The sequence below is a fragment of the Rhinopithecus roxellana genome, chromosome 15, assembly GCF_007565055.1.
Source record: "Rhinopithecus roxellana isolate Shanxi Qingling chromosome 15, ASM756505v1, whole genome shotgun sequence".
Classification (NCBI taxonomy): Eukaryota; Metazoa; Chordata; class Mammalia; order Primates; family Cercopithecidae; genus Rhinopithecus; species Rhinopithecus roxellana.
Genome location: NC_044563.1, coordinates 55036998 through 55057177, shown reverse-complemented (window position 1 = coordinate 55057177; position 20180 = coordinate 55036998). Strand labels below are relative to the sequence as shown.

The 20180-nt window shown below is 55.1% G+C and overlaps 1 protein-coding gene across 3 annotated transcripts in view; it reads left to right on the top strand.

Moving 5' to 3' along the window:
* CAPN5 (calpain 5) overlaps window positions 1-19288 on the top strand; it is a 57105-nt gene extending 37817 nt beyond the window's left edge. The window contains exons 4-13 of one of the 3 annotated variants that reach the window (XM_010366768.2): window positions 5512-5720; window positions 7179-7371; window positions 8450-8643; window positions 9271-9348; window positions 11196-11391; window positions 12085-12207; window positions 13765-13961; window positions 14944-15059; window positions 15585-15721; window positions 16854-19288. In XM_010366768.2, coding sequence (XP_010365070.1) covers window positions 5512-5720; window positions 7179-7371; window positions 8450-8643; window positions 9271-9348; window positions 11196-11391; window positions 12085-12207; window positions 13765-13961; window positions 14944-15059; window positions 15585-15721; window positions 16854-17036 — 1626 coding nt within the window. In that variant the 3' untranslated portion in view covers window positions 17037-19288. Of the gene's footprint in view, window positions 1-5511; window positions 5721-7178; window positions 7372-8449; window positions 8644-9270; window positions 9349-11195; window positions 11392-12084; window positions 12208-13764; window positions 14724-14943; window positions 15493-15584; window positions 15722-16853 lie in introns of those variants that run through there. The other 2 variants (XR_004053657.1, XR_004053658.1) reach the window with 2 other exon arrangements.
* The last annotated feature ends 892 nt before the right edge of the window (window positions 19289-20180 follow it).

The following is a 20180-nucleotide window of genomic DNA, read 5'->3' as shown; positions in this document are numbered from 1 at the left end:
ACGCGCACCTCCACACACACCTCCACACACGCACACACACACGCACACACCTCCACACGGGCGCACACACCTCCACACACACACATGCGCACACACCTCCACACGCACACACACACACAGCTCCACACGTGCGCGCACACACACCTCCGCGCACGCGTGCACCTCCACACACACCTCCACACACACACAAAGACCTCCACACGGGCGCACACACCTCCACACACACGCACACACACGCAGACTTCCACACATGTGCACACACCTCCACACACGTGCAAACACCTCCACACACGCACACACACCTCCACACACGCACACACACCTCCACACACGCACACACATTTCCACGCACGCTCACACTTGCAGGCACGTCCTGAGCAGCTTCCCTCCCTGGGCTCCTGACCCCCGTCTTCTCTCTGTCGCACAGCTGGGCAGAGTCCTGTCTGCCACTACCCTGGGAGGCTTTGAGAGCAGCCACTTCGGTCTAGGTGGGAGTCTCTAGGGACAATCCAGGAGCCAGGGATGCTGTGGTGCACCCATGGGTGGGACCCTGAGGTTTCTGGGCCCATTCTGCAGTGGGTGGCCATTGGTGGATCACACCCCAGGGGGTATGAGGGAGGTGGCAGATCCCGCCAGTCCTTTGCCTCGCTGCCAGGTCAGCCCACATCAGTAAAGCCTCATAGGCACACAGCAGCTGGTGGGGAGCTTCTCCTTTCTCCTCTTGGGAAGGAGGTTGACCAGGTCATCTCAGCTCCCTCCAAGCCCTGAGGTTTTTAGACTGTTCTGTGAAGGCACACGTGTATACCAACAACAGATGACCCCTCGTGTGCACAGCTCTCTCCAGTTTATGAAAGAGCTCCAAGGCTGTCTCCTTTAGTTCTCATAACAGCCCTGGAGATTGTTTGGTAGATGAGGAGACCGAGACTCAGAGGTGGCCCAGTTGAAAATGAAGTCACTGCCGTGCACTGCAGTGAGTAATGTGGTATTAAGTCGTGTGTACAGGTCACCAGCCAGTCAGGGCTGCACTGTGACCAGTCCGGCGGATTTGCCTCCCAGGAAGACTCCAGCCAGCTTTGGAGCTGGGCCAGGCCCTGTGCTGGGTGCTGGAGATCTGAGAATGAGTCAGACTTGGCCTCTGTCCCCCAGGAGCTCCTCCCAGTGGGCAGGGAAGAGAGAACCATGCTGGGGTGCCAGGAGTAGGGGCTGTCTGACTGTTGGGGGGGGGCCCGGCAGGAGGTCCCTCAAAGCTGCTGCTCTCAGCTAGCCCCTGAGAGACAAGGGAAGGAGGCAGAGGGAGCCACTTGTGCATGGATGAGGTGGCTTCAAGTGGCATGGGTGTTTGATGGTTGTGGTAGATGGGACCTGAAGGAGGGAGTGTTTGAGGGATGAGGGTGAGAGCGTGGACTGCTGGGCCAGGTAGCTGGTGTCCGTGGTGATGGGGAATTTCTGCTGTAGACAGCGAGAGGGTAGGGAGCACAGCCTGATGGACTCCTTGCATCCATCCCTTCACTTTGACACTTGCCAGCCCATAGCTAGTCTTATTTCCTCTACACGCCCCTGCACTTTGCCCAGGCAGCATTTCATTTCATCTGTAAATATTTCCGGATGCATCTCTGAAAGATAAGGACTCAAAAAATAAAAAATAAAAAAACCATAATACTAACTTTTAAAATAATCCCTTAAGATCATTAAATATCCAGTAATTGTTCTAATTTCTCATTTGTGCTATAAATATGCACAGGTTTTACAGTTTGTTTGAGTGAGATCCAAATAGAAGTCCATCACTGCAATTGGTTGATTGCTCTTTCATCTTTTATTTTTTCCTAGTAATTTATCTATCAAAGAAACGGGGCCGTTTGTCCTGTGGGGTTTCCCATGGTGTGGGTTTTGTTGACTGTGTCTTCGTGATGGTGTTTAACATGTTCTCTGTCCCCTGCATTTCCTGTAACCTGGGACTTAGCTCTAGAAGCTCGATACGGTTTAGGAACAATTTTTTTCTTTTTTTGTCACGGCTGCATCATGGAAGATGTTGTGTATTTCATTCAGGGGGCACATCATGGCTGGTTCTCTTTCTTTTTTGTGTTGTTAGAAAGCATCAGTGACCACCGCCTAAATTCATTCATTTTCTTCAGTGGTCATAAAATGCTGGTGGTCTAATATCATCATTCCTTTCTCATTTATGAGCTAGAAATCTTTTCCAGTTCAAGACTTCCCTCCATCTACTATTTGGTTACCATCTGGTATAGTTTGTCTACAGAGACAGGATAAATTTCCTGTAATTTTCCAGTTTCAATAAAAAAATGACTTGATTCCCTACCCTCCTCTGATAGTGACTAATTGTTTTTGTAAGTATCATTCTGATCTCATGAATTTGAACGTACTTGATGTGTTTTAATCCATTGCTGTTTTTGCCCTTATTGACGCTCAAATTAGACCATCTTTGGCCAGCAGGAACCTCTTCAGGATGGTTCCTGAATCTTTTGACATGGCCCCAGGAGTCTGTGCTGGCTTTCTTGATTTCCAGCATGGCGTGGGAGGGTTTTTGGTTTTTGGTTTGGAGCACACCTGTCTGGACAGTCTCCCTCCTGCTCAGCATCCTGGCTGACAGCAGAGCAGTTGAGGGTGAGAAGGCTGGCTTGGGGCCCATCCCGTGCCAAGTGCAGAGTGGTGAAGCAGGAGGGGAAATGGAGGCCCTCGGGGATCCCAGACTCTGGATCTCCAGGCCCTGGAGCCTCATTAGCAGCTTCTTGAGCCACAGAGGGCTCAGAGAGCCAAGCCTCGAGTTTGACTAATGATCCTCCCGAGGTCCCAGCAGCTTGTGAGGGCTGCCCTTCCTCCCAGGCATGCAGTCCAGAGCATTCAGAACAGGGCAGAAGCAGAAGGAGGGGGTGAAGGCAGTGGGCCAGGCCCGTGTTCTCAGCTTAGGACTCCCTGTCACTCTGTGCTTGGGCAGATCTTGCTTCTTTCTGGACCTCAGCCTTCCCATTTGTGCGGTGGGAATGGTAACCCTCACCCTGTATGGAACCGCTCTTTTTCTTTTGAGACAGAGTCTTGCTCTGTTGCCCAGCTCACTGCAACCTCTGCCTCCCGGGTTCAAGTGATTCTCATGACTCAGCCTCCTGAGTGGCTGGGATTACAGGCTCACACCACCATGCCCAGCTAATTTTTGTATTCTTTTTTAGTAGAGACAGAGTTTTACCACGTTGGCCAGGCTGGTATTGAACTGGCCTCAAGTGATCCACCTGCCTTGGCCTCCCATGAGACCTATTTTTGATACAGCTCTCTGTCCAGAAAGCAAAGTGGGGAGAGTGCCAGGAGTCAGGGCGTTTTTACTTAGAAAGGGCACAGAGTTGACAGAAAAGTCGGAGTGAGGAGGTGGGGGGAAAGGAACAGCCAGTGTTGAGCCCTTGCTGGGTTCCAGACAGTGGCCAGCTTGGGAAGTCCTGGGTTTGAACCCTGCCTCCTTCACTTGTGCCTGAGGCCAGCCTTCTGCCAGCACCTTCCAGTAGTATCGCCTCAAAAGCCTGTCGTGAGGCTCAGGGGTGCTAGTGTGAGCAGCCTGGCCTTGTGCCTGGGACCCAGCAGGGCTCCATTAGGGCAGTAGTACCTCTCACTGCAGTTAGCATTTTCATTTTCTTGGTCTCACATGTCCCATTAGGGAGCATTTCCCTTTGCCAACATCCCTGTTGATGGTAAAAGATGTGCAAACAAAAGTGTCCTTAATGAGCGTGCAGTGGGGAGCAGCTTTTGGCTGAAGTCTGTACACTCAGGTGAGTGCCAGCCTCCTGGTGTACCTCTGATTCCTCCGCCTGGGTGACCCCCATACCTGGAGTGGTTTTCTTCTAGAAGGAGCTGCTTATGATCCCGATGGGGCTCAGCTCCACTTGGTCCCATGCCCAGCAGGGTCAGGGGTCATGCACCCTGACTTGACAGGGTGAGGGGTTTACCCTTCTCTGCCCAGATTGTGGCTGTTGTCCTCATCTGCTTGGGGAATGCCCTGTGGCAGCTGTGCAGATGCTGCTGAGTAGGGTCTGGCACTCCCTTCTCACATAGCCCTGCCTGCACCCTGTGTAGCCTCAGCACTTTGCCTGGGTGCCTCCCTCTCTCACCAGACTGGGAGCCTCTTGAGGGGAGGGGCCATGTGATTCACCTGGTTGTCAGTGTCCAGCCTGGGGCTGGGTGCAGAGTGGTCCGCAGTGCCAAGGAGCTCATTTTTCAGAGGCAGACAGATCTGGGTTTGAATCCTGGCTTCAAACCAAGGTTGGTCTGCCTCCAAAGCATGTGTGTATTTTCTAGCTATGTGACCCTGGACGAGTTACATGCCCTGTCTGGGCCAGAGTATTGTCATCTGTGAAGTAGAACTGGATAATAGTCATCTACTCAGAGGTTATCGTGATAATTAAATGGAGATAATTCGTGGTAGTCACAGGCATTTCCCAGATGCTTCATAAGTAATAAATCAGTGTCTCAGTGTCCCCCATCAATGTCTCTGAATTCATTCATTCAGTCAGTGCATGTTTACTAAACATACTCTCTGGGCCAGGCCCTGAGCTAGGTGCTGGGTGCATAGCAGTGACCGAGACCTATATGGCCCTGCCCCCAGAGAACTGACATTCCAGTGATAACATCAGACACTGAGCTCAAAGTCACACAGTTACTTAATTATAACTTAGTAAAGGTAAGTATCTCAGATGAGAGCTGCCAAGGGCCATGAGACTGAGATAGGGGTCCTGGCCTAATCTGAAAAGTCAGGGAGGGCTTCCTGGAGGAAGAGGATGGACACTAAAGGACAAATGGAAGTCTACCGGGTAAAGAGGAGGAGGAAGAATCCGGAGCAGTGAGCAGGGATGGGGGCTGCCGTGGGGGAGGCAGAGAAATGAGACTGGGGGAGTGCATTGTGAGTTTGGGTCTTATTTTCTAGGGAAGTGACAGGACTGGGTTAGTCTGTGTGGGGCGAGAGTAGATGTAACTGCGGACACTGTTACAGTGTCCCTGGGCGGGGAGATGGGGAATTGGGCCAGGGTAGTGCCAGTTGGATGGAGAGGAGGAGATGGATGTCAGGAGGATGGAGGTGCTCAGATTGGCTTGATCTGATGGAGGGAGGGAAAGCGAAGTAGCCAGTGGGGCTGCAGCAAGGGGGACTGCCAGCATTGGGGTGGGCTGGATGGGTGGGTGGTGGTGCTGGTCACTAGGCAGGAGCTGGTGGTAGATGTAGACAGAAGTCTCGGGGAAGGTTGCAGGGAGGCATGAGAAAGGGAAGCTCACACACTCTGAGAACAACACAGCTGGAAGGAGGCCCAGGGAGCCTCCAAGCCCCGCGGAGATGGGAACCTGAGCCTGGAGATGGGGAGGATTCACCTGGGTCTCACGCAGGCTTGTGGCAGAGTCAGAACCTGAACCCAGTATTCCTTTCCATTCTGATTCACTGGAAGCTCGCACCCCCGTTTCCTCAGGAAGCCAGCCATCGCCTCACTGTGTCCCCCCATCCTATCCCCCACTCCCCCCACCCAGGTCATCCCAGACTGGAAAGAGCAGGAATGGGACCCTGAAAAGCCCAACGCCTACGCGGGAATCTTCCACTTCCACTTCTGGCGCTTCGGGGAATGGGTGGACGTGGTCATCGATGACCGGCTGCCCACAGTCAACAACCAGCTCATCTACTGCCACTCCAGCTCCCGCAATGAGTTCTGGTGTGCCCTGGTGGAGAAGGCCTATGCCAAGTAGGTGCCAGCAGCAGGCAGGCAGGTGGGAGGCCCAGGCGGGGGTGGCACTGGATAGGCTCCTCATGGTGTTTCCTTAGCCAGGGCTTTAGGCACAGAGAGGCGAGGGGCTGGTGCAGGCACGCGGTAGGCCCAACCGCCAGGCCTGCGGGTATAGTCAGCTGAGCCTGCGCTGGGTGGGTTGGAGGCCTGGGCCCTGTAAGGAGAGGAATGTTGGTTACTCCCATTTTAGAGCGAGAAGACTGAGGCCCAGGCAACATCTTGTAGGTAGCTGGGGGCAGAGGCAGCACTCACATTTAGGACCGTTCCTCGAAGGTTCATGCTGCCATGCCCTGCCTGGGGCCTTGGTTGGGGAAGTGGTAACTGAGCTGGGGCCTGGTTGTGCAGGGTGGGCTGCTTGCCTGCCTTCCCCGCTTGCTGGGCCTCCCTCTTGTCCACTGTCCACCTCTGCCTGGCTGACTGTCCATTCTGTCTTTGCTGACCCCTCCTTCTGCTCCGTGCCTTCTGCTTCTGTGTCCCCGGTGCCTAGCACAGAGCCCAGCATAGAAGGGGCACAAGCGAAGTTTTGCTGAGCAGTGGGGAGCCCTGGGGAAGAGTGGCCTGCCCAGGCCGTTGCGGGGCAGGGATAGGTCTAGGCCAGGAGGGAGGAGGGGCATTGGGGTCAGAGGCCAGCCTCGCCAGCTCTAGGGGAACCACTCCCTGGTTCCTCCTACTAGGCCCATTTGTCAATCTTGCTGGAAAAATATGTGTGTAGGGGCAGGGGCAAGGAGGGAGAGAGACAGAGAACAAGAGAAAGGGGGAGAGAGGAAAAAGAAAGACAACTCCCAACATCAAAAACCCAAGAAAACACATTGGCAGCTTCCACTTTCAATCCTAAGAAAGGAAAGCCAGCCCCCTGGTGGCCACTGAGTCTCCACCACCTGGATACAGGCCTGTCTTCCCCACTCCAGAGGAGCCGACCCAGGGGCCTTGGTTGTCTATTGTTTTTTTGAAGAACAGTTTCATTGTGGTAAAGTATACAAAACATAATGCTTCTCATTTTAACCATGTGGAAACATACAATTCAGTGGCATTCATTATGATCACAGTGCCATGCGCCATCACCACTACCTATCCCCAGAACCTTCTCATCATTCCAGCAGGAGCTCTATACCCATTAAACAGTGACTCCTTTCCCACCCCGACCATTGTTGGCACTTTTGAAAAGAGTTGCTTTTTTTTTTTTTTTGGACAGCTGATTTTTCAAAATTGAGCCACTAAGGCTTAGGGGAATTTAAGCCTTGTATGTTGGCTTCAGTGTTAAGAACTGGGTTTTAGTGTTAGCTCCGCCATGGCCTGCTGTGTGACTGTAACAGGTTGTCTGACCGCTCTGAGTTTCAAAAACCTCCCTCATAGAGGTGAAGGATGCAGCCTGGCTGGGGAGCATGAGCTGGGAAGTCTTTCCACATTGCTTCCCAGGCTGGCAGGCTGCTACCAGGCCCTGGATGGAGGCAACACAGCAGACGCACTGGTGGACTTCACGGGTGGTGTTTCTGAGCCCATCGACCTGACCGAGGGTAACTTTGCCAGTGATGAGACTAAGAGGAACCAGCTCTTTGAGCGCATGTTAAAAGTGCACAGCCGGGGCGGCCTCATCAGTGCCTCCATCAAGGTGAGAACACAGCAGGCCCCAGAGGCAGCCCCTCCCCTTCACCCTCACTGACTGAGAAGGGAGACAACTGTGACATCCCACACTCAGGTCAGTTCCTATGTATCCAGACCCTCAGCCTTGTGGGGGAGGGGAGAAGTTGGAAGGTGCAACCCCCTGCCCAGACCCTCTAGGCTATGAAAAGCCTTTCCCACACTGTTCAATCAAAACTTCTTTCTGATCCTCTTGAGTTATGAACGTCTGTGCACCTGAGGGTGGTCCTGATTTCATTAATTGCTCATGTTTTGGATGAGAAAGCTGAGGCCCAGGGAAAACAAAGCTCGAATCCAAGTTTAGCAGACCCTGTGGTGTGCTGGTAAACTGCCTCTGTTGCTAAGTAAAAAGCCCTGATTTGTAGCATTTGCTAATTACTGTGGTGTAAATACTCCCACCATGGCTGATTTCCAGCTACCCACGTTTAAACAACAGCTATTAACAATATTCCTCGCCACGTGCGGTGGCTCATGCCTATAATCCCGGCACTTTGGGAGGCCAAGTTGGGCGGATTACCTGAGATTTGAGAGTTTGAGTTTGAGTTTGAGACCAGCCTGACCAACATGGAGAAACCCCGTCTCTACTAAAAATACAAAATTAGCCGGGCGTGGTGGTGCATGCCTGTAATCCCAGCTACTCGGGAGGCTGAGGCTGGAGAATCGCTTGAACCCGGGAGGAAGAGGTAGTGGTGAGCTGAGATTGTACCATTGCACTCCAGCCTAGGCAACAAGAGCGAAACTCCATCTCAAAAACGAAAAACAAAGCAATGTTCCTGAATACTTAACAGTTCCTGGAATATTTAACAACAGCCGAGCCAGTGCACATTTGCACCAGCATTCCCCTGGGCTGACCCACTGTGGGTACCTTCCTTTACTGAGACTGCTGCCTGTGGGGGTGTTAAAGGTCTGTAAACACAGCACTGCCCCATGACTGCAATTCCCGTCCCATCCTGTAGGTCCCGTGCGGCTTCCTGGCCCTCCAGCACCCGAGTCCCTGGTCTGGGTTCCAGTGTGGCCCTGCCTCTCTCAGCAACTGTGTCCTTCCACAGGCAGTGACAGCAGCTGACATGGAGGCCCGCCTGGCGTGCGGCCTGGTAAAGGGCCATGCGTATGCCGTCACTGATGTGCGCAAGGTGCGCCTGGGCCACGGCCTACTGGCCTTCTTCAAGTCAGAGAAGTTGGACATGATCCGCCTACGCAACCCCTGGGGCGAGCGGGAGTGGAACGGGCCCTGGAGTGACACGTGAGGCCTGGGGATGGGGGTGCAGGCACAGGGCATGAGGGCTTGGACAAGGACGGGTGGGCTTCTTGGAGGAGGTGACACCAGGGCTGGGCCTTGAAGGATCTGGGGGAGGATGACACTAGGAACGAATTACTTTGGAGTGGGTGTATGGGGTGATGGATTGAGCACAAGAAAGACCTGGGGCTGGAGGTGAGCTGATCCGTAGCGGGTGTACAGACCAGCTTGGTGAGTGGGTGAGGGAGGGAACAAGGAGGGAGGCCACAGCCCTGAGCAAATGGGGGACCCCTCTGTGCTTGGCTCATGGCCCTGGTGAAGCCAGGATGGGAGTGGAGCCCAAGTGCTAAGTGAAGGAGCCTTCTTCACTGGGGGTCACGGCCCCCTCCTCCCAGCCTGCAGCTTTGCTTCCAGACCTCCCAGCATGGTGGCAGCTCACAGTCCCTTGAGGGAGGAGGCAGGCAGGGCTTCCTGGAGAGGGGCTAGGCATGGCCCCAGTGCCCCTGGCCACACTGTGCCGCTGGAGGCCTGGTGCAAGACTGCCCCTCAGGCCTCCTCGCCTTTGCCGGAGAGATCCTGGTGGGCCTGCCTCTTAGACAGCTCCCTTTCTCCTCCCCGGCCCTCACACCCCAGCTCGGAGGAGTGGCAGAAAGTGAGCAAGAGTGAGCGGGAGAAGATGGGTGTGACAGTGCAGGACGACGGTGAGTTCTGGTGAGTGTGTGTGCCCTGGGCGTCCGCGGCTGAGGGGGAGCTTCCCACGGGCCTGGCGGGGAGCACCAGGTGGGGAGTCAGGAGCCAGGCCTCTCCTGCATGCCTCATCATCAACTTGCTGTGTGGCCATGGACAAGTCACACCGTCTCAGAGCCTGTTTCCTCCTCTGTAAAATTACTTGGGCAATACCAGGCCCTTTGATCCCCACAGTCCCCTCTGCCAAACTGAGGGGTCCTGGAGCCGCTGTGGCACCCAGACCGAGACCTTGGCATGCAGGTCGGGGAGTCGTCTAAGAGGTGGGCCCACCAGGATCTCCCTAGCAAGGGTAAGGAGGTATGAAGCGCAGTCCAGCACCAGCGGTGTGGTGTGGCGAGGGGCACTAGGTCTATGCCCAGTCCCTCTCCAGGACGCCCTGCCTGCAGCCTGCCTCCAGGGGCCCTCTGGCAGCCTGATTTCTGAGATTAGGTAGCAGAGGCTCCCAGAGGAGCTAGCTCCTAAGCTGAGACTTGAGGTATAGAGTAGCCCTTGGTGGGCAAGGAAGGAGACGTGGCACAGAGGTGAGAGAACACAGCTGGGTTTGAGAGGGGAGCTAAGCAGGTACATGGGTGAGCTGGGAAGATGACAGCAGCTCAGCTTAAAGAGCCCAGTAATTGGCTGGGTACAGTGGCTCATGTCTATAAATCCCAGCACTTTGGGGGGTCGAGGTAGAAGGATTGCTTGAGGCCAGGAGTTTGAGACCAGCCTGGGCAGCATAGTGGGACCCCATCTCTACAAAAATGAAAAATTAGCTGGGTGTGATGATGTACCCGTGTAGACCCAGCTATTCGGGAGGCTGAGGTGGGAGGATTGCTTGAACCCAGGAGGTTGAAGTTGTAGTGAGCCATGATCGCACCACTGCACTCCATCCTGAGCAAAAGAGCAAGACCCTGTTTCAAAAACAAAAAGAAAAACTCCAGTAGTAATAAGGGTTCATCCTGCATTCATCCAGCCTGCATGAGTCCTGAATGTGGGCCAGGCTCAGTGTCACCCCTCAGCAGAACCTGATACGGAAACTCAGCCCCTTCCTGGAGGGGTACAGGCATACTGTGTGTGCTGGATTCTTTCGGGGCCCCCAGGCAGACCGGGGGCAGATGGCAGTGGTCCTGGCACCCAATGAGGAGCCCTTCTGCAGGTGTCAGGTCAGCTGCGCAGAAGGCCACCCAGGCCACTTTGCCAGTCTTGCTCAGGGGTCAGCAGATAAAAACACAGCAGAACTACTTGTCTTTAGAAAGAGTTTCTTCTGAAGGCCTTTCTCTTACATGTTCACAGTTAATTCACTACCCCCTGCCCCCACCAGCCCGCTGGAGGCGTTCACAGTGTGCAGTGACCATAGCAACACCCTGGCCACTGCAGCACGCTCACCATGGGGTTCCCACCATCCACTTAAGCCTCACAACAGCCATGGAAGATCGTGGATGCAGATGTGCTTTATAAACTGTAGAGGGCAGCAGACAGTAGTTATTAACACCATTCACGACAGTAACAGCCTGGGTTTGCCCATGTGCTCTGTCTGCTGAGAGTTGCACTGCCTGCTTTGATTACATTACCTAATTCCTTCGCCAGCTCTGAGATGGGCACCTGCTGTTAGATTCAGCCCCATTTTACAGGCGAGGAAACAAGTCAGAAGAGAGGTTAAGGGTCTGTGCAATGCCATGCCCATGCCCTTGTGTGGGCTTACCTCTCCTCTCAAAGCCAGCTGTGTACTCTCACGTCTGGGCCATATGGACATATTAGGTGGCTGGGCTGGGGGGCCAGGAGCCTGGAGAGGTGTGGGGGCGGTACCCTGCTCAGCCCCTCCCCACATCCAGGATGACCTTCGAGGACGTGTGCCGGTACTTCACGGACATCATCAAGTGCCGCCTGATCAACACATCCTACCTGAGCATCCACAAGACGTGGGAGGAGGCCCGGCTGCATGGCGCCTGGACACTGCACGAGGACCCGCGACAGAACCGCAGTGGCGGCTGCATCAACCACAAGGACACCTTCTTCCAGAACCCGCAGGTGGGCGTTCTCAGGGATCCCCACCCTGCCCCTGCAGCAGCTGCGGCGTGCTTTGCCACTGTCCTGCCAGGGACTCCTGTACGACCTTGGGTAATCCCTGTCCCTCCTTGGGCCTCAGCAAATCTGTCTGTACAGTGGAGGTTAGATGGGGTTACATTGGTCCCATCTGGGGGTCATGAAGCCCCCAGCCTCACAATCTGACCTACAGATGGTAAAAATGAGGAAACCGTGGCTCTGAGGGATGGCTCTGAGGGACATTTGGGTATGTTGTCCTGAGCTACAGGGACATTTAGAGGCTGAGCCGGGGACTCAGCCCCTTGTTTCCACAACAGCACAATTCTGTCCCTTCCTGGGAACTTGGCCGGGCTGGGCTTCCCCATGGAGCCTCTCCCCACAGCCTCCTCAGTCTGACCCATGGCACTGCTTAGCCCTGGTCCTAGATGTGCCTCTGTTGAGCACTACCTGTGTGCCAGGCTCTGTGCAGAGCGGCCACCATGGCATTGGTTTCCCCGGCCTTCATGCAGGGTAGCCGTTGCAGGCATTGGTGGGCCCACCTCACAGTAGAGGGACCAAGGCACAGAGAGGTGTTGTGACTGGTCCAGGCTCTGGAATCTGAGCTTCCGGGAGCCAGCCAGCCCATCCCTGGCATGGTGTCACTGCAGTGTCTCTCTCTCTCCTTGGCCACACCTGCAGTACATCTTCGATGTCAAGAAGCCAGAAGATGAAGTCCTGATCTGCATCCAGCAGCGGCCAAAGCGGTCCACACGCCGGGAGGGCAAGGGCGAGAACCTGGCCATTGGCTTTGACATCTACAAGGTGAGGCCAGCCAGGTTTCCTGCTGTGGGTGGGGAGGGGGAGGGAGCTGGAGTTTGGACTGCCCATACCTGGGGAAGAACACTCTAGAACACCTTGGTCACTGCCATTGCCCCAGCTGCCCTGGCCACCGTGGCAAACGTTGTGAGGATGCCGTGGCATGGGCCCAATTTAGAATATTCACAGAGGGCCCAGCCTGCCCACGGTTGGCTTCTATGGGAGCTCTCAGCCTGATTGCTTTCTGCCTAAGACCCACAGGCCTGGGATGTTTGGCGGATGAGGAAGGGGAAGATTGCTGGTGGTTGGGGCCAGGCCCTGGGAGGCCCTGGGTATCTGCTGGGCCCCTGCTGCTCCTCCCTCAGGGCTCAGGACCCCTTGCAGCCCCTCAGCCTTACTGCATTGGAGGCCTTGCTGGGCACCAGGAGGAGGCATCCTTGAGCACAGCCACGTGGGGTCACCCCTGGCCACACCCCCTGGCCTGGAACCTGAGGCCTTCCACGTGTTGTAATGCCCAGTGTGTGGTGACAGTCAGCATGGTGGGACCCCATGTGCCTGTCAGACCCTGAGAACGGAGTGAAGCCACCAGGACCTGCAGGGGCTGGGTCCATGCTGAGTCCTTGCTGTCTGATGTGCCTGGCCATGCTGTGGCACTTTGTTCATACCCTTGTGCTGGTACATTTGTTGTGTGCTAGTGTCTTGTGACATACTGTTGTGACTTTGGCATGTGGTGATCTTCACTAGTGTGACCAGAACACTTGTTTTGGGATTGTCAGGCAGGTCCTGGCAGCTGGTGATGGCACTTCATGGACATGTGCTGTAACCTCTGCAGATCCTGATACTTGGTTGTGCTGTTAGAGTCAGAAAGCCACTGACATTGTTACCAGGGGGGTTCCTATTGCCCTCTATTTTTTGTTTGTTTGTTTGTTTTAAGAGACAGGGTCTTGCTCTGTCACCCAGGCCAGAGTGCAGTGGTGCCATCATAGCTCATTATAGTCTTAAATTCCTGAACTCAAATGATCCTGCCACCTCAGTCTCCCTAGTAGTTGGGACTATAGGTGAACACCACCATGCCTGGCTAATTTTTAAGTTTTTTGTAGAGATGTGGTCTCGCTTTGTTGCCCATGCTGACCTTGAACATCTGGCTTCAAGTGATCCTCCCACCTTGGCCTCCCAAAGCGCTGGGATTATAGGCATGAGCCACTGCACCCAGCCTCCTTTAATAGTTTTTATTGAGATATAATTCACAGAGCATGCAATTTGGCCATGTAAAGTATACAATCTTATGACTTTTGTGTGATCAGAGTTTGTACAACCATCACCACAATCAATTGTAGAACATTTTCATCTCCCCAAAAGAAACCCACTCCCTTTAACAATCACCACCCACTCCCATTGACCTCTTCCCTTCAGCCCTGCAAACACGAATCCACTTCTGTCTCTATAGATTTGCCTGTTCTGGACATTTCATATAAAGGGATTCCATCGTCCCTTTAGGTGAGGGGGAGACGGGGTGTTGTAGGGTGTGTCTCCACGTGGCCCAGCCCCGCCTTCCTCCTGCAGGTGGAGGAGAACCGCCAGTACCGCATGCACAGCCTGCAGCACAAGGCCGCCAGCTCCATTTACATCAACTCACGCAGCGTCTTCCTGCGCACTGATCAGCCCGAGGGCCGCTATGTCATCATCCCCACCACCTTCGAGCCAGGCTACACTGGCGAGTTCCTGCTCCGAGTCTTCACTGATGTGCCCTCCAATTGCCGGTACTTGGGGGCTGGCTTGAGGCCAGTGTGGGTGGAGGTGAGGTCCACACTGGGCCAACCAGGAACCTGCAGCCTCGGAGATGCTCAGAGTCTCTGGGCCTCCAGCCACTCTGGGCTGATACCAGTGCCCATCTCCTTCCCTTCTCTTCCCTTGTTCCCCTGTCCCAGCATCCCTGGCCATGACTAGGAACAGCTTCTTGTATGTACACTTCACTCTACAGTTGACAGAGAAGCTTTCACTCATCTCATTTGATCTTCTTGCATCCCTGAGCGGGAGGCCTGACTCCCTCACTTTACCAATGAGATTCAGGGGCTGAGGTTAGAAGGGTTGTCCAAGGTCATACAGCCGGTGGTGGAGTCGGGCTGAGTCACCCAGCCTGCCTGGTTCCAGGGTTGGGTCTTATCACCACAATTTCCTGTCCCATGGGGGTGGCTCTGGGCTCCAGTGCCGAAGCCCTCTGTGTCCCTGCTGGGGCATTGACCCTGTGTGTCTCGCACTGCTCTCCACTGTGATATATAGCCCAGGCTTGGTGTCCCCCAAAGGACAGGTGAGCTCTGCGCACGTGCCAGACCCAGGAGGCAGCTTGTGGAGTCAGACGGCTCAGGGTTCTGCCGACCCAGGCTCCCCAGCTTTCCAGCTGTTGGGCAAGCCCTCACCTGGCTGAGCCTGCTGCTTCCTCAGCTGTGAAATGGGCATCATAATAGCCTTTGTGGAGATTAGGAATCACCCATAACGCCAGCGGAGGACTTGGCACAGAGAAGGTGCTCAGCAAGTTGCCTTTTCCCTGGGAAAGGACCGGGCAGGAAGCCCCTATGGCTTGGACAGCTGGGGACTGCTCATGGGAGTTTGCCCAGGACCAAATGAAATCAAATTTGGGCTTAATACTGCTTTTCTTCCCTCCCCACTTTCTGAACCCCCTCTTCACCCCTGTCTTCCTGGCCCTTCTCTATCACCCCCCTCTCCCCTGCCACCCCATATCAGGGAACTGCGCCTGGATGAGCCCCCACACACCTGCTGGAGCTCCCTCTGTGGCTACCCCCAGCTGGTGACCCAGGTACACGTCCTGGGGGCTGCTGGCCTCAAGGACTCCCCAGCAGGTGAGCTCTTCCAGGGAAAGTCCCCCGGCCCTCCTGCCAGTTGCCCCATGGCCTCTCTCCGCCAGCACGGACACCAGCCTCAGAGCTCTCCTGCTTGCAGAGGCACTGCAGGCCCAGCCATTCCTGGGGTGATGCCTGATGCTGGGCACGTAGAGAGGAAAAGGTTTACCTTCTGCTCTCAGGAGGCTTCCAGCTGGGAGGGAGACCTCAGGGAAGGCTTCCTGGAGGGAGTGGCCTTTTTCCAGGCTGAGAAGATACAAAGCCTGATGAAAGGGGGTAAGGGAGAAAGGTGCTCCGGGCAGAGGGAGCAGTGTGGGTAAAGCTCTGGAGGCTGGAGATGGCCAGTGCGCCCCTGCTGGCCAGCCTGTCTCTGGAAACGAAGGGCCTTGAGGTGGGTCAGGCTCCAGTCTCTCCATCTGAAAAACTGAGCCAGGTGGGTATCTCACCTGCAGATATCTGTCCCATCCAGGCCCTGCTGCAGCCCCTGCCCCCACCCTCACCCCATCTCCCACTCCCTCTCACTAGGGGCTAACTCTTACGTAATCATCAAGTGTGAGGGGGACAAAGTCCGCTCAGCCGTGCAGAAGGGCACCTCCACACCAGAGTACAATGTGAAAGGCATCTTCTACCGCAAGAAGCTGAGCCAGCCCATCACTGTACAGGTGAGCCCCTGGTTCCAGAGGCCACCCCCGGGCTCCCAGCCTGAGGCTTCCCCACTCAGACAGACAAGCCCAGGTGGAAGACCCTCTGATGGAGACCCAGGCATGCTGGGCTCTAGCTGTCTGTCCCTGACCCCTGGTGTGGCTTTGGGAGCTCTCTTGCCACTCCAAGGTCCCTCTGTAGGTAGGTTAATTTGATTCGTTGGTGTGGTCCTGAGATCCAGCAGGGTCAGTCTCCTGACTGGGGACAGCAGTCATCTCTGCTGACCTCACCCTCAGCTTTGGGAACTGTCCCTCCCATTCCCCCATGGGGGCCCCACCTGGAAAGTGGCACTGAGCCGCTGTGTGGTGGGTGTGGCTATTTCGCAAGAGCCTTGGGCAGGGCATAGAAAGCCAGTGTCCTCGCACGGTTTCCTTCTCCTCTCAGGCTGATGTGGCCTGGGGATGATGATTCTGAACTCAATAGTAGGGAGCTCTCTGGCCCGCAGGCCTTGGTCAGCATCTCTGTCAATGAGACAGCATCTGTAAACAAGCATTTGGGGCCCCCTGGGGGAGCCACTGTGGCTTATCCAAGTTTTCTTAACACTGAGTCACACTGGATCAAATCACAGACCTGTATGTCTCAGGGCTGGAAAGACCCCTAAGGGCAGCTGACTCAACCCTCATATTAAAGATGGGGAAACTAGGGCAGTTGGTGTATCGCTTGTCCAAGTTCACCAAGATCACTAGCGGAGCTGATAACAGATTTCACTTTATGCATGGGAGGGAGCTTAGTTAGCTGAGGAGCCTGAGGCTCTGGAAGGGGCACCACCTTGCCCATGGTTCATGGAGAGGGAGACAGCCCAGGGCCCCTGATCCTCAGCCAGGCTTGCACTTCAAGGCCCTGCCACCACCACCAGCACTCCCCATAGACCTGAGTAGGGGGTGGAGAAGTGAGCCAGCTTGCACCTTGGGCCATGTCCCCTGGGATACCGGGGCACACCAGGACCAAGTGGCAGACCTGTGGGCCTCAGCCTTGGGGCCAGGCCATGCCTGCCACTCCCTGACAGAACAGGTTCCACAGAGCTGCCCTTGCTTCCTACCTTCTGGACTTGGAGGTAGCCCGCCCCTCCCATGATCCTCTGTCTCTTCGCAGGTCTGGAACCACCGAGTGCTAAAGGATGAATTTCTGGGCCAGGTGCACCTAAAGGCTGACCCAGACAACCTCCAGGCCCTGCATACCCTCCACCTGCGGGACCGAAACAGCCGGCAGCCCAGCGACCTGCCAGGCACTGTGGCTGTGCACATTCTCAGCAGCACCTCCCTCATGGCTGTCTGACACCTGCCCACCTGCCTGACTCCAGCAGTTCCCACCACCATCTGCATGTCCCTACCGGGCCTGGGTCTATCCTGGGAGCCAGGGCACTGGGGTCCTTTTCCCACTCTTCCACTGACTTACTGTGTGACCTTAGGAAGTCTCTGCCCCTCTCTCAGCCTCAGTGTCCTGAGGGCCCCAAAGCATTCCCTTTTCGTGGAGGAGTTTTCTTGCTGAGATTTCCCCGCCTCAACTGTCACCACTGCTAAGGGACTCTATCCGTTGAAAACATTTTCCTAAGGCCCTGCTGTCTGCCGAGGAGTGCCAAGAAGATGTCACTTGTTTACACACAAACTGCCACATCCCCAAGCCCCATTCTTGCTCCTTGTGTCTTAGGCCCAACCCAGCCTCCCAGACCTCACTTTCCCCATCAGCAATACCTGGTGTTGTCCCATCTTGAAAGGACTCTTGGCTCCTGCCGGGTTCCTGCTCAGGCTGGAATTGGGAAAATATGCAGGTGACATTTGTTCATTCTCTAATCCTGTCCACTCACCCATCCATTTCCTCACTCAGTAGAGATTTGCCAAATGAATAAATGACACCTTTGAGGCCCCAGGTGAAGCGGGGCCCTCCTCCAGCCTCTACCTTGGGCCTCGCCTCTGTCCTCAGGTCCTCTCAGAGGCAGATACCCAGGGGAGCTGCAGCTGCCTGCTCGTTCTAGCTTCCGATTCCATTCCCAGCCCCTGGGTTAAGGTCCCTGGAGAGGTGGTATCAGTGGGGGTGAGGAAGGGCGTCTTCCTGACTCCTCTTCCCTGTGCTAGAAGGAGCATGCCTGGGTTAGTGGGCCAGAGGCCAGGCAGGTGGAGGGGCTTTGGGGACCAGAAGGGGAGAAGTGCTCCCAGAGCCTCTCTGCTGTAAGACCCCAGCTTTTCCTGAAAGACAGGACTCTGGGGTGTGTGGTGCCAGGCCCACCAGAGTCAGGCCACCCACTGGGCTTGGCAGGAGATAGGGAGCCCCATCACCTGACCACAGCCCCCCACCAACATTCCCCCAAAATGCAGCCTTGGAGGCCACAGTGCTCTTCTTCCTGCCCGGACCAAAATGTTCCTTTTAGTCCTCAATGTTTTATATTATTTTTGTGTTGAAAACCTCAATTTTAATCAGGGGTTTTAAAAGAAAATTCAAAGTCTGAACCTCCATTTTTCTTCTTGGCTCCAGTTTTGCTGGTCCTCTGGAGAACTCTTTGTAAGCGTTGGCGCCGTGATCCACTTGGGATCTCCTCTGTGCGCTTCTCGGGCTTCCAGACCAGGTGTAGCAAATGAAAAAGTGCAGTTAATTCAAGAACAGGAATTCCTGTGTCCTTGCTGGGAATTCCTTTTGGGAACTTGACTTTTCGACTCCAGATCCTGCTGTCTGGATAGTGTTCTGGCTGGAGGTGCTGGATTCTCTGACTTTGCTTCCTCACTCTGTGTCTGGCTCTGCTCCTGGGTCTTGGCCCTGGGCCATATGAGGGGCCAGGAAATGAACAACAAGGAGGACAAGAGCAGTCTTGAAAGCCGGGACTTCCCCTCAAGAACCTGGGCCTGGGGCCAGGACTCTGCATGACTGGGAGCAAGTCACTTAAACCTCCTGTGCCTCAATTTCCCCTTTCTACAAAGTGGGGCCAATGATTCTTGTGTGTCAGCACTCTTACTACCAAGTGCTGAGTAAGGGCAAAATACCCCTTTCTCTATGTATCTCTGTATACGCACACACTAGATATATGTATGTTCGTGTAATCACACTTCTCTATGTCTGTTTCAAATCAAGGCTCTTGAGTAGAAGTGAGCCAGCTTGCACCTCGGGCTAACACATGGGACTTTGCTCAGCCATGTCCCCTGGGATACAGGGGTACACCAGGACCAAGTGGCAGACCTGTGGGCTTCAGCCTCCGGGCCAGGCCATGCCTGCCACCCCCTGACAGAACAGGTTCCACGGTGCTGCCCTTGCTTCCTGCCCCTTGAGGTGGGCCAGGCTGGCTCCTGGCTATTGCAGGGATCTCTGGTCCCCAGGAGACCTTGGGGGCCAGGCAGGTAAGGATCAGGGGAGGTAGGGGAGAGCAATCACTTTGTTCACTGTATGCACCCATGGGGACCTGGGAGTCCCCATTTGCAGGTGGGTGGGGTCTCCAGCTCACACTACCCAGGCCTGGGCTTCCCTCTTCTCAGGATCCACCACAGGGTTGGGGGACAAGAAGCCTGTTCTATTCTCAATAAATCTTATCACAATTCCAAAAAGACTTTCCTGTGTCTCTCTGTCCCTCTGGGGGGAAGGGACAATGGAGGAATATTCCCCAGGCCTGGGCGACTGTCCTCCAGTCAGAGGGAAGACCCCACTGCCTGCCTGGTGCAACCGTGAGCTGAGATTGTGGGGATCATTCAGTCATTCCTTAATTCAGTAGATCTGTACAGGGCTGGCTTTGTGCCAAGGCCTGTCCTGGACACCTGGGATGTGGGGAACCAGGCATAGCAATCACTGCTCTGGAACAGTCTACAAACGAGCAGGGAGCACAAATACATACTCTGGTCATGACAAACTACACCGCACATTACTGATGGGACAGTGTGGGCCTGCTGGGTTAGAGAACGCCTACTCCCTGATCCGTGCATGAAAGGCTTGGAAGAGGAGATGTGCTTTCGGGGCACAGGAAGGTGTGGGGGGACCAGAGCAGAGGCTACTGAGGGCAGACGCAGGCATCTTGGGCCAGGAAGCTGGTGTGGTGGTGGGAAGCAGCAGGGTTGGGATGATTCTGAAAGCAGAATGGATGACTCAATGAAAAACTGGACTTAGGAGACGGGGTGAGTGCAGTGTGAGGGCAAAGTGAACTGAGATGCCTCGCTTTCTTCACGGGACTGAGAAATGGGCGTTGTAAATTGTGTGATCTGCTTGGCATAGTGTCTGGTTCATAGCATGGCTGAGCACAATGTAGCTGTCATCCTGGTGTTTGGAGGCCACCCTGTCCCCCACAACCTGCCCACCTCTCTACCCCATCCCCACAGCTCACTGCATTTTGTCCCTGCTGCCAGCCGTGTGCCATGGGCTCCCCTGTGCTCCCCTGGGGTCTCATTTTCGCACCGTGTAGGGCTGACACCACTGGCCCTGCCCAGCCTGGGAGGATGGAGAGGGGGG